The 15,562-nt window shown below is 43.6% G+C and overlaps 1 protein-coding gene across 2 annotated transcripts in view; it reads right to left on the bottom strand.

The window, feature by feature from the left end:
- The window catches only part of AOAH (acyloxyacyl hydrolase), a 166,102-nt gene that overhangs the window by 77,433 nt on the left and 73,107 nt on the right, over positions 1–15,562 (bottom strand). For both annotated transcript variants that reach the window (XM_046021072.1, XM_046021071.1), the window contains exons 11-12: positions 15,135–15,183; positions 13,325–13,419 (exon numbers count right to left, since the gene is read on the bottom strand). In XM_046021072.1, coding sequence (XP_045877028.1) covers positions 13,325–13,419; positions 15,135–15,183 — 144 coding nt within the window. The remainder of the gene's footprint in view (positions 1–13,324; positions 13,420–15,134; positions 15,184–15,562) is intronic.

Genomic DNA, 15,562 nt, shown 5'->3' with positions numbered 1-15,562 from the left:
TTTCTTCCACAGAATTCAATTCCCTCCAACATTACTTCCAGAGTGATTGAAGAACTGCATCCAAATTCATAAAACTGAGAAAACAAGAGTTTCAAGTGTCCCGCTGCTATGCAGAAATAATCACAACTCAATTCTTACACGGAGCCTGGGAAACAAATTCTTCCACAAACAGAAAAAATGACTCTTCTAAGGGCCAGGAACAGGCAACAAAGCATGCATATCATATTATAAGAGTCCTCTCTTCAGATAGTTTCTTTTGATTTTGTAAAGGTTTGGTCATTTCTGAAGCAGCCAGGCTGTCACTTGCTCTGGCATGGAGTAGTTCTCTACTCTCTCTACTGGGAGGTAACATCCAGCTTAGACTCTAGAAGTCCAAAGTCCATAGCCAAGCTATAGAGGTGAGAAGAGGAGAAGTCATCATGGGGATACCTCATGACCAGGGCAGAACTGCAGTGTCACTCCCCACTATCTCGCTCATAAAGAATGATCTCATTTTCTTCTTCTCCCCTCTTTCACCTTCTACCAAGAAGCTGTCACAAACCTCACTGCTTGTAGTCTTCCAACCTGCACGTAGGATGGCCCTGGGTTACCACCAGAGCCTCTGGCCATCTCACGCTCCCCCTACCATCTTCACAGTGTATTCCAGAATCTTGTGGGAAGCTTCTTGAAGATATGGATCCTGTTTGAGTAGATTTGTGGTGGAGTCTTAGAATCCTTATTTTTAATAAGTACCCAAAATGGCTGTGGCGATCGGTCAGGTTTGGTAAACGCTGCTTTTAGAGCTAGTGTAGCTATTCAATATCCTTCACCACACCGCACCACCCCCTGTCCTAACCTCTTCTCACACCCCACACAACTATCAGTGGGCCACTCAGACCTCCAGGACTGTCTCAAGCTCTTCTTCCTACTCAACCGTCTTTACTGATTGATTGCTGCTCATTAGTCAAGGGTTAGCTAAATCCTGGCTTCCTTGACTGGCCCACCTCTTCTCTGTGAGGGGCTCTCCTCCAGCTCTCGTCACACCCTGTGCATGCCCAGCTAATTACTAATATAGTAAATATTTCATCTAATATAGTAAATATTTCAGGCTTTGAGGGCCATTTCGTTTCTGTTGTGACGACTCATTTCCCCCATGTAGTGGAAAAGCATCAACTGACAATATGTAAATGAATGCATGTTAAAACTTGATTTACAAAAAAAAAAACAAAACACACACACAAAAAACAACTGAAAGGCTGCATTAGGTTCAAGGGCCATAATTTGCTGACTTCTGCTCTAGGGTGTGACAGAATCAGTTTTTATTTGGGTTCCATGTTTAACTGCATTATCTTGGATAAGTTAGTTAACCTCTCTAAGTCTTCTTTTCTTCATCTATACAATATACATAATAACAGAGTCATTTTAGTATGACAGGAGGTAATGCTAAGTACAATGCCTAGCGTTTGGTAAACACATGGCAATATCTGCTTAGTGCTATAATTGTGAGTTTACTTGTCTATCCTCCCAGTAGACTTCAAACTCTTTGAGGTTAGAGCCTGCTTTTCACATCTAAAGCCCCACCTGTCCACCCTCATCTCTTTTTCTCTGCCTTTAATCGAATTCCCACAGTGTTTGTTGGGCACGCAGCTGCCCAGCCAGGGACTGCCTGTACTCCCCAGCCTCTGCTGTCGCCTGGTGTGGCCATGCGACTGGGTTCTTCACCGTGAAGTGTCTGAGAGAGTAATGTGTGCCACCTCTAAGTCAGATTCTCCCAGGGAATGTGTGTGTTCTCACTTGGTCGTTTTTCTTTCCTACAGGTGGGAGGTGGCAAAAGCAGGAGCAGCCCCCTTAGACCCAGGGGTAGAAGCTGCATGTTGAGGGTGATCTGGTCATCTTGCCAGCCCTAGACTGCTTCTCTCTGGATTATTATATGAAAGGAAAGCACATTTCCATCTTCAGTCACTAGATTTTGGGATTCTTTGTTACAGCAGCTAAGCCTATACCCTGCTGGATTAATAACTGGTCTTAAGAAAGGCTCTGCCCTTCTCCTTGCTCTACTTGCTGGCTCACAACTATGTTACCAACAAGAGAACATGACTTTTTGCTCCTTATTGATCTATTTTCCTATGGGCTCTTTCACAATCAGTCTTTAAATTCTTGGCTTAGCGTTGCTGTCCTTCATCTATCTGAAATCTTTGGACCTTGTGTTTCAGAATGTTCCCCTTGATTTTCCTCTAGAAGTTATGGTTTTGCTCACAACTCTTACCAATCTGCCAGCCACTGCCTTGAGTAGAAAAATCCCCAGGAAATCATTCAGAAACCCCACAATGGGCAAGGGCTGGGCTGGGCTATCTCTATTCTTTTTTTTTTTTTTTTTTTTAAGGATTTTATTTATTTATTTGATAGAGAGATCACAAGCAGGCAGACAGGCAAGCAGAGAGAAAGGAGGAAGCACGCTCCCCACTGAGCAGAGAGCCCAATGCGGGGCTCTATCCCAGCATCCTGGGATCATGACCTGAGCTGAAGGCAGAGGCTTAACCCACTGAGTCACCCAGGTGCCCCCTATCTCTATTTTTATTACTCCAAGGACTGGCATGGAAGAAATTAGCTAAATGAGCTAATGAATGAATGGGGTGTAGCAATCAATTCCAACCAGCCCAAATTTCCTCTTTCCACATCCCCACTGGTTCAAGATTCTAAGTGTTTTTCCTGTGATGAGTTAGTTCCCTGAGACCCATTTCATGGTTGAGGAACTTGAGGGAGAGCAAAGCAAAGTGGTAAAGATAATTAACTAGAGGGCAAGAGATTGCCTCGAGTCTTAGCAGCACACTGGCTCGCACAGGTGTTTACGGACTCATGCTGCCTGTCTCTGACGAAATCTCCATCTCGTGTGCTGGGAGAGCAGGCATGTGGGCTGGCTAATTATAAATGCCTTTCAGAAGTATGGAGCTTAAAATAATTTCCTCTTGTAGTTTTTCATAACAACGAGCGTTTGTCTTTTTAATTCTTGCAGAAACTGGTGAGGGCTAAGATCACAGACGTTTTTGGAAGAATGAGGCCCCAAGAACACCGTACTTTGCTGGCAGGTAAGAGCCCCGGATGCTCACCTTGAGCAGGGAGAAAAGGGCATTGCATTGATCAGGCTTCAAGGCAACAGCCCGTCTGGCCTGCGCCCATGAACAGGGAATGAGAATCGGAGAACATTCTGTCTCTTGTGGCCTGAGAGCTGCTGGAGAGGATTCACCAAGATGAACACAGGTCTCTTTTTCTGACAGAATAAATGAGAAGTAACTAGGATTGAGGCTTCTCTTCTCACCAGTTAGCATTCTTAATCTGCCAGCCTGCAAGATGTCTGAGGAGCAGAAAATGTAATCTTGTCCAGTTTTACAGAACTATGGCTTCTCCTCATCTGGAAAAACAATAATCAAGTATTCTAAACCTTAAGTATTTCTGGAGTCGACATGAAGTTAGCGGGGGTAGGATTTTCATATTTTACGTGCGCCATGAAAATCAGCCTTTATGCTTCGTGGAAGCTTCATGCTCACCATTAAATCCAGCCAGCGGGAAGCAGGGCAGGTTAGGGAAGGTCAGGTGTGAGCTCTGATAATACCCAGACTGTCTGTGGGCTAATAAAGGCAGCCAAATTTGACCTGTACACTCATCTCAAAGAAAGGAACGAAGCACATGTGAGCTTGAAAGACTGGAGCCGCTATGCTCTCGGGTGAATATGCATTTTCTGCAGCCAGATTAAGGATTCATTTTGTCCTTGACACAGTACGAAATTCAATCTGCGCCTACTTACCCTACAGACAACAGCCTGCCGGGGGTCGTGCTAAGATTTTATAATAGTACAGGCAACAGCCTTCGCTAGCAAAATAAACATTTGGAAAATTGTATTTCAGAATCTCGTCTCCCTCCTCTCTCCCCTAGCCCCAGCCCGTCATGCAATTCTGGTTCAGCGAAATGCAGCATTTAATATTTTGGAAATAATTTTCGAGCAGATGGGGAAGAGGCAGGAGGGCAGCATCTACTGCTGCCCTTGATGATCTCTCTGCCTCCCTTTCTTTCTCAACAAAACATCTCAAGCAGTGATTGTTTTTCCTTTGAAAGAAAAAAAAAAGCATGAAAGTGTTTTCAAATTTGCTCGTCGTTTTGCTTTGCAGTCTTTCTAAGCTGAGATCTTTCCTGTGGCATGGGAAGCTCCTTCTGCATCTGACGACTACGGATCTTTTGCAGAGAAGTGAGGCTTGTTTAGGGAGGGAGGGGGCAAAAACCTTTCTGTCCCCCCCAACTGGAACGAGACTCCTTGTTTCTGTGGAGCCAGTAGGGTGATTCTTCACACTCTCTTTATTGAACTACAAATATCTTTCCAGATGAACACACTCTTAATCTAATTAGCTGTAAACAGGCCTCTCGGGGGCCACACTGCTTAACGAGAGGACGGCAAGAAGGGGAGAGAAGAAGAGGCTGCAGCAGGAAAGATATCCCAGGCCGTGGAGTCTGTTTCATAGGCACAGTCGGGATGGGGCGATGTATTTGCGGCAGCATTTTCTGCTTTATAGGGAGACAGAGGCCAAGAAATGTTGAGTAGTCTCATAAAGGGCAGAATGGCCTATGATGACACAACGAATCACGGATTTTCTTTAGCACTCCCGGCTCTTTCCAGACGATATGATGTATGACTTAGAGCAGCAAATGCAGAGCACCAGACACGCTGGGGCCATCCTGACCGGTCTTTGTTGACCGTACCTACTCCCACTGGCAGACCCCAAGGGAGGCCACCACAGCTTGGGGGTTACTACGGTTCCTGCATGAAACCAGAGTTCGTGGAGGGCTTGCCAGGTGGCGTCAGGGGACGGTGGGTATTCTCTGGTGTCGAAGTCAATGCTACAGAATCAAATTCAGAACCCCTGTCACCCAAAGTCCTCAGAGAAAGATCCAGAAGTTTCCCTTCCAAAGATGATTCCTGTTTGTTCACCCTCTTCTGGTCATTTTGGGAAGGCTTCCTCAAAGGTAGTTCACAAGGATGATCTGGCATTTGGTGAAGAGTAGCCTTTACAGAACTCTAGGGATGAGACAGGTCCCAGCGTAGAAGGACATAAAGGGATGAGGCTCTAATTGGCTAAAACCCTGCAGACAGCCAACCAGGCCTCCCATTCCACTGATTGCCTCTGGGCTCTAAGCCCAAGCCTCCAGTCTCTGTTCTGCAGAAGGGGCTTGGACTCTGCAAACTACTCTTCCCAGGCTCCTTTGCATCCCTCAGCCAATGGGAGGCACAGGTGGGAGAGGGGCATATAGGAGAGGAACTATTTTGTGGTTTCCAGCTGAGGTCAGCAACCTTCAGCAGCCTTCAGCCTCCAACCTCCCGCTTCCTTTGCTACTTCCGGCTCATCTCCACATCCCACAGTGGTCCCAGTAGCAGCTGGTCTGTGTGCCCCTGGCAGTCAGTACAGGCTCTGCCCAGATTCAAGAGTCAGCCACACCCCTTGCTCTAGCTTCTGATAAACCCCCATCTTCCTTTTTGTTCACTAGCCTAGCATCAGCAATGATTAATCTCTTCAGAAACTCCCTTTTAGTTCTAATACCAATGTAATCAGTTGCTTGTATTAAATCCAACATTGTGTAGCCAATCTCCTGTATTAATTCCCCTCGTTGGAATGCTTTTATTTTCCTGATTGGTCCCTGATAACTGCTGACTCTGAAACTGACTAGAAACCCAGACTAAAAGGGGTTCCACCTGCTGAATTAGCCGAAAAGTTGGAGGTTCTCTTCCTTTGTGGTGACATTACTAAAAGGCTCTCAAATAGTAGAACCCAGGGGCTGAGGGAGGACTGAGGACACACAGCCTGGAAGAGTGATCGTTCTCGTGGACACTCTCTTGGGGAACCTCACATATCCCAATGTGCTCTGGGAATCTTGGGTTGAGAGGTTGGTCCACCGTGTACATGGTTTCCCATTTTGTCCTAAAACATTCTTAGAGTACCTCTTTTCTAGCATTTCTAGATGTAAATAATTTTGGAAACTACACTGTGGTACTCCACAACCACATCCTTCTTTTGTAAATCCTCAAAGTTTAGACATGGGAGGCAGCAGGAAAACTCTGTAACAGTGGTTCTCAAAATATGGTCTGGGGGGGGTTGCCTGGGTGGCTCGGTGGGTTAAAGCCTCTGCCTTCAGCTCAGGTCATGATCCCACGGTCCTGGGATCAAGCCCCACGTCGGGTTCTCTGCTCAGCGGGGAGCCTGCTTCCTCCTTTCTCTCTGCTTGCCTCTCTGCCTGCTTGTGATCTATCAAATAAATAAATAAAATCTTTAAAAAAAAATATGGTCTGGGGAACCCTGGGAATCTTTGGGACCCTCACAGAGAGTTTATGAGATCACTATTTTCCTCATACTTCTAAGACTTGATTTGCCTTTTCCATTTGCCTTTTTATTTCACCCATGAGGGTACAATGTAGTTTTCAAGAGGCTACATACATGCATATGAAAACAGATTGAAGAAGGAAGCAGGTATGGGGATCCCGCTGTCTTTAGTCAGATATCGAAGAGATTCACGACAATGGAAAAGAAAACTACCCTTCCAGCTTGTTTTTTGTTTGTTTGTTTTGGAAAATAAAGTTATAGGTCATAAAAATGTTACTTATATTGATTGTTTCTTATTGTTATTGTCAAATGAATGAATGAATAATTCACAGCTGAGGCTTTTGACCACAGGTGGTGCCGGGTGGAGGGAGAAGAGGTATAATCAGATGTGATTCTTCTGGCTGGGCTGATGTCCAAAGCTGGCTCTCTCTAATGGGGGCTCTGAGAGGCCCTGCTGGGAACACGTGACTTGCAGGTGCAGTCAGTGCATTCTCTTCACCCCCTCTAGTCTTTCAGTATTCATGCTCCAGTCCCTGGTCATCTGGTTTCCCTTCCGTGGTGCAGTCATCTCCAGGCAATCTTCTCCAAGATTTGTAATGATCCAGGCTGGCTCTCCCTTCCTGGGGTCTGGGTCCTTGCCCCCAGGACACACATTCGTTCTTTCCTCAGTCTCCACGCTTACATTTTTCATGAGAGTGTTGGACACCAACCCTTTTGACCCCAGTCTCCGGAGACATCTATCCAGGTCCGCTAGTGGTCGCCTACTCTGAGGGGGAAGCATGTCCACCCTTTCCCTGAGGGGAGAGCTGAGCCCCACTGCTATGCTGACGCCAGCCATGCCCTGCCTCAGCTCTTAGACCTTTGAGGTGGGCTTTCTGCTACAGGTAGCAGAAGTGATTTTCACTCCCTTCTTATGCATGTCCTGCTGAAGTCCTTCTGATATTTGACTGTGGAAGGTGGGAATTGTTGGTCCACATTGTCTTGGGGCCTCAGTTGAAACTTAGGTAGAAATAAATAGTCCATTTTAAAACATCCTCTTATAAAATCATCCCAAATTTCTGATGAGATAGCTATCATTACTTATATATTTCTAGGTGAAGAAATTAAGCTCAGAGAGGATTAGTACATGGCTAAGCTAGGATTTGAACCCAGCTCTGCTTAAAAGTCCAAGACTATTTTATAGAGAGATAATTTAGGGACTGGAAACTCTCCTCTGGGCACTGCTCTTGGCTCAAGGTGTCAATTTCCTACATGGCTGTCATGCTATCGGTTGGGTGGCCATACATCCTAGTTTGTCTGGGCCAGTCTAAGTTAATGCCTCTTATCCTCATATAATTACCAGTAGTGATCCCCCTTTCCTCAGGTTTAGACAATGAACTGTAAGTTCACTATAACTATTGGGAGTTAGGGGTATGATGCAGAAGAGCCAGAGGCATCAGAAGTTTCTCAGGGGGACAGACTCTTCCAGTAGCGTCTCCAAAAGCTGGTTCGACCCTGCAGGGAAGACCCGCATGAGGGGCATGCCATCAATGAGGCAGCCTCTCCTGATGTGAGGATGCCCTCACAGCCCCAGGGGAAGCCTGTCAGGTGGGACATCTGCCTCAGGGAGGTTGATCTCTTCAGGAATTGGTTGTAAAGTCCACAGGGTGGGAAGCATATGAGAAAAATACATGTCCACTGTGCATTCTAGATAACTGTTGAGTTTGCCCATTTCTATTCTTCCTCACTGTACTCTTCCAGGCTAGGGCACTTTCACTATAAAGAACCTAGCTGGTCTACTTTCCTGTCCCCCCACCCACCCACCCACCAGTCCAATCCATCTTGCCATTGCAATCAGGGTGATATTTCTAAAATTCAAATATGACTGCTGCTATTTCTCAGTTTAAAACCCCTTGGCGGCTTCCTACTGCCTTCAGGATAAACTCTGAATTCCTTAATGTGGCCTCAAGGACCCCTGAGATCTGGCTCCTATGCACATTTCTAGACTCTTCTCATACCTTCTCCACTTCATATTCTATTATCATCAATGCAGCCACACTAGACTTCTTCCCAGAATGCTGAACCCTCTTACTTCTGTGAGCCTTTGTGTGCTATTTCTGCGGCTAGGACACTCCTTCCTGTGAGGACCAGACTGCCGGAACTCCTTCTTTCCTTGAGCTCGGGGCATGCATATGCATTGCAGCAGCTATGGAATTTGCTGGTCTTCATTTGCCCATAAGGCCTGAAGCCTTCTGAAGGCCTGGTTCTTTGCACACCCTTTACTTCTGTCATTCGCTTCTATCACAGGGCTTGGTACACAGTTGGTCCCAGGTTAGTACTTGGCAATATTTTGTTTACATGCCACAGTATTAAAGCCAAACAATCAGAATATGAGACATCAGAGCTCAACATATGCCACGGATGTCTGCCAGGCATTGTAGTCATATATATGCGGACTCCCTGGCAAATGAAGAGAGTCTATAGATGATACGTTTGAAAAATTAGTTGTTGTTTTTTTTTTTTTTTTAAGGAGTATGATCCATAGTAGCCCAGAAATGAATCAGCTTAATATCCAGTCGTGGCCAGATGGTTTAGTAGATTATGGCTTGTATACTGAAAAAGATGCTAGAGAACACTGACAAGTATAATGGATACAAAGACTAAGAAGCAATGTGGAAAAATGATTATAATTAGTGCTAATTGAAAAAAAGGAGAATGGCCAATTGCATACTTGCTACTCTTATAACTACATAATGTGTGTGTGTGTGTGTGTGTGTGTATGCACAGTGGGAGTCGAGTTCTGGGAAAGAATGGAAAAATAATGAAAAAAGTTCAAGATGGTGGGGATTTTTTTTTTAACTCTCAAAATTGGTTCTAGTACTGACTTCATATCTTCTTTTTTCCCCCAATAAGAATATTAAGAGAATATTTTAAAACTAATCTGATACTCCCAAATGTTAAAATGATTCTCTCTAGGTGGTAGGATTAAAGAGAATTTTAATGATTTCTTACTAATTTCTGTATTGCTTATTTTTCTCCATTGAATATTTAACATTTATAATTAGATAAAAACAATAATGCAAATATTTACTTTCTTCCCTCTCTCACTTTGAGCAGATATACTTGCTTCCCCACTGATCTTGAGCATGGCTGTGTGAATTGCTTTGGCCAATGTATTGACTGTGGACATGACATAGCAAATGTATTTGTGTGGGGGCCCTTGTCCTCTTGCACTTCCACCATTACCATGAAAAGAATACTTTCTGGATAGACTGCCCAACCAAGGAAAATGAGAGACACGTGGTACAGACTTAGCTCCAACCTTTAGCTTGGAACCAAGACCAACAGGGTCTAGCTGACCCTAGACAACCCACAGATGTGTGAGTGAGAAGAAATGGGGACTGTTTTAAGTTCCTGAGACTTGGGGTAGTTTGTACAGCATTATTTTGATAATAACTTGGTGATATACCTTCTTTTCAATGCTAACTTTCTAAGCAAAATATTTCTCTATTATCCTTGTCTCATCTTCCTTCTTATAAATGGCACAACACAGAAGTGGCCCAGGCTTGGAGTGGCTGGATTGATCTATAGCTTGGAGACGTATGTTAACCTGGGGACACCCTTTGAGAACACTAGAACATCAAAGGCTTGAAATAGGTGACAGAATGCCACTAAATCTGTGGTGTTGTCCCTACCGCCAACAACATTATTAATATGTTGGTAAGATTCATGAACCCAATTACCATTATGCCCAGTTTGGCTTCCACATCAACTCTATGTTATTGCCCTTCTCGTGGCCATTTCTCAAGACTACAATTTACCGCCAAAAAATGACAGGGGAGTGGAGTGGGAAACACAGGTTTCCCCGGCTATCTAAACAGGGAGAGTTCTCAAGATTTGAGTTAGGCCATTCTGCTTTTCTGAAAGACCTACGTTAGCATGGTAACGGCTTTTTTTTTTTTTAAAGTGAACATCTTTAGATTTCTTTTGGTTGGGAAGAAAAGGGGCTAATATAGGTTTCTGTAAAAACAAAGTGGCATAAAACAAACTTTCAGCAACCAGGGGACTCCTGTAACCCAACCCAAACCAAGAATGCTGAGCTGCAGTATTTCACTTAATTTGTTGCTGCAAACAGCAGATTAAAAAGTGTTACCATTCAAATCCCAATTGTCAGGACTCCAGACTGCCAGGCTAGCTTCTCCGTGGATCTTTCTCTTCCCCAGAGATTTCGCACACTATAGAGTGAGCTGCTGGCTCTGGTGAGAGTTTCTGAGATGCCATTCTCTCCAGGAGAATCCTAAAGGGAGAGGTACCCTTCTCCTCAGCCTCCGGAGGCCCAGGTGTGGGATAAGAAGGACAAGCACAAGGACACGGGCCAGCCAGGTTAGCTGCCACCACTGCACTGCATGAGCTGTGAGTCAATCTACTTTTTGTCTAGTTTGAATCCAACATAGAGTCCAAAGCATTTTCACAGTCCTTAGATCATGAAACACATAGCCTTGCCCGAGATTGTTCCTACCAGTATTTACAGAGTTTCTGGGTAGGTGGCTTATTCAAGATGACAATGAAAGGAAGTGAATCTTCCACCCATTAGCTGCGTGACCTTACACAGTCTACCTAACCTCAATGAGTATCTGTGTGTACAGTGAAGCTATGTTGTAAAACACCTACCTTGGAGGGCTTTTACAAATATTAAGAAAAATAGCGCTTTGGTGTTTTTTAAGCTATTTGCTCAAAACGAAACAAAACAATGCCCCAGATCTTGGATTGCAATATTTGGTACCTACACAGTAGAAATTCACTGAAGAAAAATGAAGAAAATTTTACCCAGTGTTCTACAATCCAGACATACCAGTGTTCATGTACTGATCCATAACTTTCCAATTGTTTTCTTTGCTTGCACACACAGATGCATTTACATATTCACAAAACTGGTTTATATGTTATTACTTCATAACCTATTTTTGCCCCCTAACAAGTTATTATTTATATATTTCGTGCTAAGAAATATGTCTATGACATGTGTATTAGTGGTTGCATAACATTTCATTTTATGGATATATTTTTGCATGTCTAATCCCTGTTTTTTATTTTTAATTTCTTTTTTAATTTTTGCTCTTACAAGTAACTCTTTGATGAATACTCATGTACATAGATTCTTGAGCAAATGAATAATCAGTTTTAGAGGTAAACTTCCAGATGAAGAATTAATGATTAAAATCACCAACATTTTCATATCACTTTATATATTTTGTCAAATTGCCTTTCAGAGAAGTTCTACCAACTTAAACACTCTTGGTGGTGAAAGAACATGTCCATTTCACCATATCTTTGCTGAAAATATGTCTTTATCACTTCTTAAGCTTTATCTGTTTGACAGATGATAAATGATATTCCATTATTTTGTGTTTCTTTGATTATAATTAAAGATGAAACTATGTTTATATTTATTAGTTATGTTATTAAAACATTTAAAAATTTTATTTTTGACATGCAGGAACTGTTTGCTACTAGGGGATTTAAATATTGCCTTATATGTAATAAATCTTGTTCTCACTTTTATTTGTCTTTTAACTTTATGGATTTTTTTTGACATTGTTTACATTTGACAATGTTATATACTGAAATCTAGTAATATTTGGAATAGTTGGAATAGTAATCTGGAATACTTCTTAAAATAATCTTTCTCAGGAGGGCATGTGTCTGTTATGTTTTCTGAATCTCTGAAAATGGAGAATAAGTTTCTGGAAGAACAAACAATATCTTGGCAGCCTGAACAATTCTGACATACAACCCTCAAAATCCTGTCCAGGTTATTCTACTATTTTCTAAAAGTTAGCATTGAGAGGTGAGTCTGACGCTAAAATGGTTTTTGCCCCGTAGTTAAGTATCCTGGTGGCTTTGTTGTTGTTGTTGTTGTTGTTGGGCAAAATGACTGCAAGATTTTTCTTTATATTTGGAATAAAAAAAAAAAAAAAGGAAGACATGGTAAATAGAGTCTATTTTACACTTGGGCCTGTGCTCACTGCGGGTTTAGGATTGAAGCCAAGGATTCCCTCAACTCAATAACTGAGTTATCTTTTATTGCTTATTTGGTCAGCACTTCCTCTCTGCCTGATATGTTCTCTTTTCTGGTTTTCCTATTCAGTTTCCCAAACTCATCCTGCATGCCGGTTCTCTGAGTTCCAGAATTTTCCCAGCAGGAGGACTGGTTGGTTAATCTTGTTTTTTGCATCATCAACTTGCTTGTCAGTGTTGTCACTGGATTTTTACATCAGGTGATTATTGTTCTTTCTCCCCAAAGTAGTCTTTCCTGATGTCTGACTGCTCCTTTTTCATGGGTACAATCTCCTGTTGACCATTATTGAGGACCTGAATTTAATATTGTACAAAATGCCACTCTGTCTCCTACAGCAAGCTTTTGGCTTTTTTTTTTTTTTTTAAGAGCATTCCTCTTCTGAGATCATGAGCATTTTTTGTATGTCTAGATGTTTCCCTGCTTGCTCCTCTTTACAAAGGGAAGTCTATGTCTGTTCAGTTTTGGGACTTGGCACAGGTTCAGTTGAAATGTTTAGGTGTATGTTCAATTTCTCTGGTTTGAGAAGAAGGGGTCAAGGAAGAATTTATAATTCCTGTAGTTGGATTTCTCCAGATCAGAGTTTCAGGGTTCTTGGAGAGGGAGAAGGGAACCACGCCCGAGGTGGCCATCTGACCAGGGCTTCCCCATTGTGCCCAAGTCTCCTTTCCACCTGGCAGGGGCACTGTCCCCCTTCTCTAATGGATAGGACAGTTGCTGTGATAGGCTGGCTGTGACAATGCCCTCACATTTCTTATCACTTTGTTTGAAATGAACCAAGCTGGAATGGCTGCGCCTTTTTACAACAGATTTTGCTGAGGAGGGAGATTTGCACCTGTTTGGAGTTGGCATCGCATTTAGAGGGAGTAAGGGGGGACCAAACACAAAGGGCGGTACATCCGGGATGATTACTGCCAAAATTACTTACCAAAGACATCTGTGAAGCTGTGATCCATTTGGGAGGGATGTGAAAATGAGCCCCAGCTGAGTCTCCCAGCAGAATGATTCCCCTGGGCTGTGAACCTGGGAGGCACAATTTATTTGCATTATTTATGCACTCCAGTAGTTTGGAGCTTCTGGATTTGGTGGTCAGAAGAGGAGATACCCTGGTGTGTAACCCGCACACAGCCTCATAACAGTGATGCACTGCCGCTTTTCAAGCGTTGGGGAGAGAGGATCGCATTTGGGCGTTGACTGAGATTTCTAGGCCACTGAAACTGCTAGCTAAGCTGTACAGATGCAGGTGTGTTTCCTAGCTCAGCATAAAACAAAACTGCCGTGCAACCTCATGAGTGAATGATGGATGAATCAAGGAATCCAGACTTTATCTGAACTCAGAAATACACCCAGGGTTTTGGTATTGGAAATGACTCTTTTGAATTCTGTTGTAATTCACTATAAGCATTAGTGATCTCATGGAGCAATTTGGACTTTTCAAAGATGTTATGGTCTTTTAAAGCCCTTAATCCATATACAGAAAAGCACTGGGTGGACAATTCTGGCTGATAAAAGGGAGATGAACATAAAGGTCTCTGCAAAGCCCTATCTGGAGGTTAGGAATCTCTTAATCTGCCTCTGAGGCCCATCCACATGATTCGTCTACCCATGCGTGATGGATGTACTCTGTTTTTCTTTTAAAGATTTCATTTATTTATTTGACAGAGATCACACGTAGGCAGAGAGGCTGAGAGAGAGAGGAGGAAGCAGGCTCACTGCTGAGCACAGAGCCTGATGCAGGGCTTGATCCCAGGACCCTGGGATCATGACCTGAGCCGAGGCAGAGGCTTTAACCCATTGAGCCAGCCAGGTACCCCTGGATGTACTCTTCTAAATCCCTTAAGATCCTGAAAGAATCAACGGATCCCTCCCAGAGTCAGACAGAGGGGCGCCTCTTTCCCCTAGACAATCAGACTAAGTTGATTCAGGGGAAGGACTGTGTGGCATCTGCCCAGGACAACTCAGAACCAAGCATAGCCCTTGGTGCATAATAGGGATAGACATTCAGGAAATACCCGTCAAGTGGAGGAATGAATGAATGAATGACTGGAATGCTTTTCAGTGTTAGGGAAAAGCACTGCCCATATGTAAAAAGTACGGCTACCAGAGGGTCTTGTCTGAGACCCTTTGGGTATTACCAGGCACAAATTTTCAGTAGTATGTGGGTGATCATAGATTTTTCCTAACAATACTGGCAGCTCAGATGTCTGTGGCATTTGGGCATTTAGAACACAGAGCTTTTGCTCAGATTTTTGGGAACTCCCCAATGGCTATAACTTGGAGGTCTCCCTCAAGTCACCCAGATACAAATCTTTAGCCTAGTTGCCTGCCACAGGGATTCTGTCAGCACAAACCCAGATGTCTGACCTTGTCATGTATTGAGAAGGACATGGAAATGCCAGCACCTCTATTTGTTTTCTTATTTGGTAGAAGCGCTAGGTTTCTGTTACCTTGTGCTCTCTCCTGTTGCCTTTTCTGGCATCATCATTCAAGTTTCCAATCGTTTCCAGTCTCCACATAAAGGGGGCAGTTAGAAAAATTCAGTTGTGCTTTTTCTAGGTTCTGCCTCCATTTTCTACAAGTTTTTCATAGCTTTTTCTCATGAAAATAAATGGACATCGATCAACTTTAAGCTCTAGCACCAGGCACTTCCTCCCTTGGGTGGTCTGTGGCTTCAGTGTGACTCAGACTAGAAAAGAGTGTCCCTGTTGTGATAAGCACATTAACTCTACAATACATACCTTCACAGAACTTCTTCTCATATGGAATTCCATCTTTTGGATCAACACCCTTTAAAAGAGAAATGATGGGATTAGCAGTTTGTTTTTTAAATGTTTGAGAAACATACACTGAGGCGTTCCCTAATGGCTTTAAAAGTACAAAGGCAAGTCAGTGGATAAAACCCATTAAAGTCTCCTGAGCCCTTAATTCAACACAGTGACACTCTGTGTGAGCTGGGCTTTAGGGTTGGGGACAGGAATAAGGAGAGATCCAGACGGCCAACCATCTGGTCCAGAGGATGTCCCTCTGGCAGCGTCTGGAGGACGGGCAATGTCACCGCGAGAGAGCGCTCTGGGCCCACTAAGTGACCGAGACACAAGGTCAGTGTGTGTCCCTAGGTCTCTGAGCTGGAGCTCTCAGTGTGCTGACGTCTCCACTCCCTAAAAAC

This window comes from Meles meles, chromosome 10 (assembly GCF_922984935.1).
Source record: "Meles meles chromosome 10, mMelMel3.1 paternal haplotype, whole genome shotgun sequence".
Taxonomy (NCBI): Eukaryota; Metazoa; Chordata; class Mammalia; order Carnivora; family Mustelidae; genus Meles; species Meles meles.
This window is presented reverse-complemented; position numbering and strand designations above follow the sequence as displayed.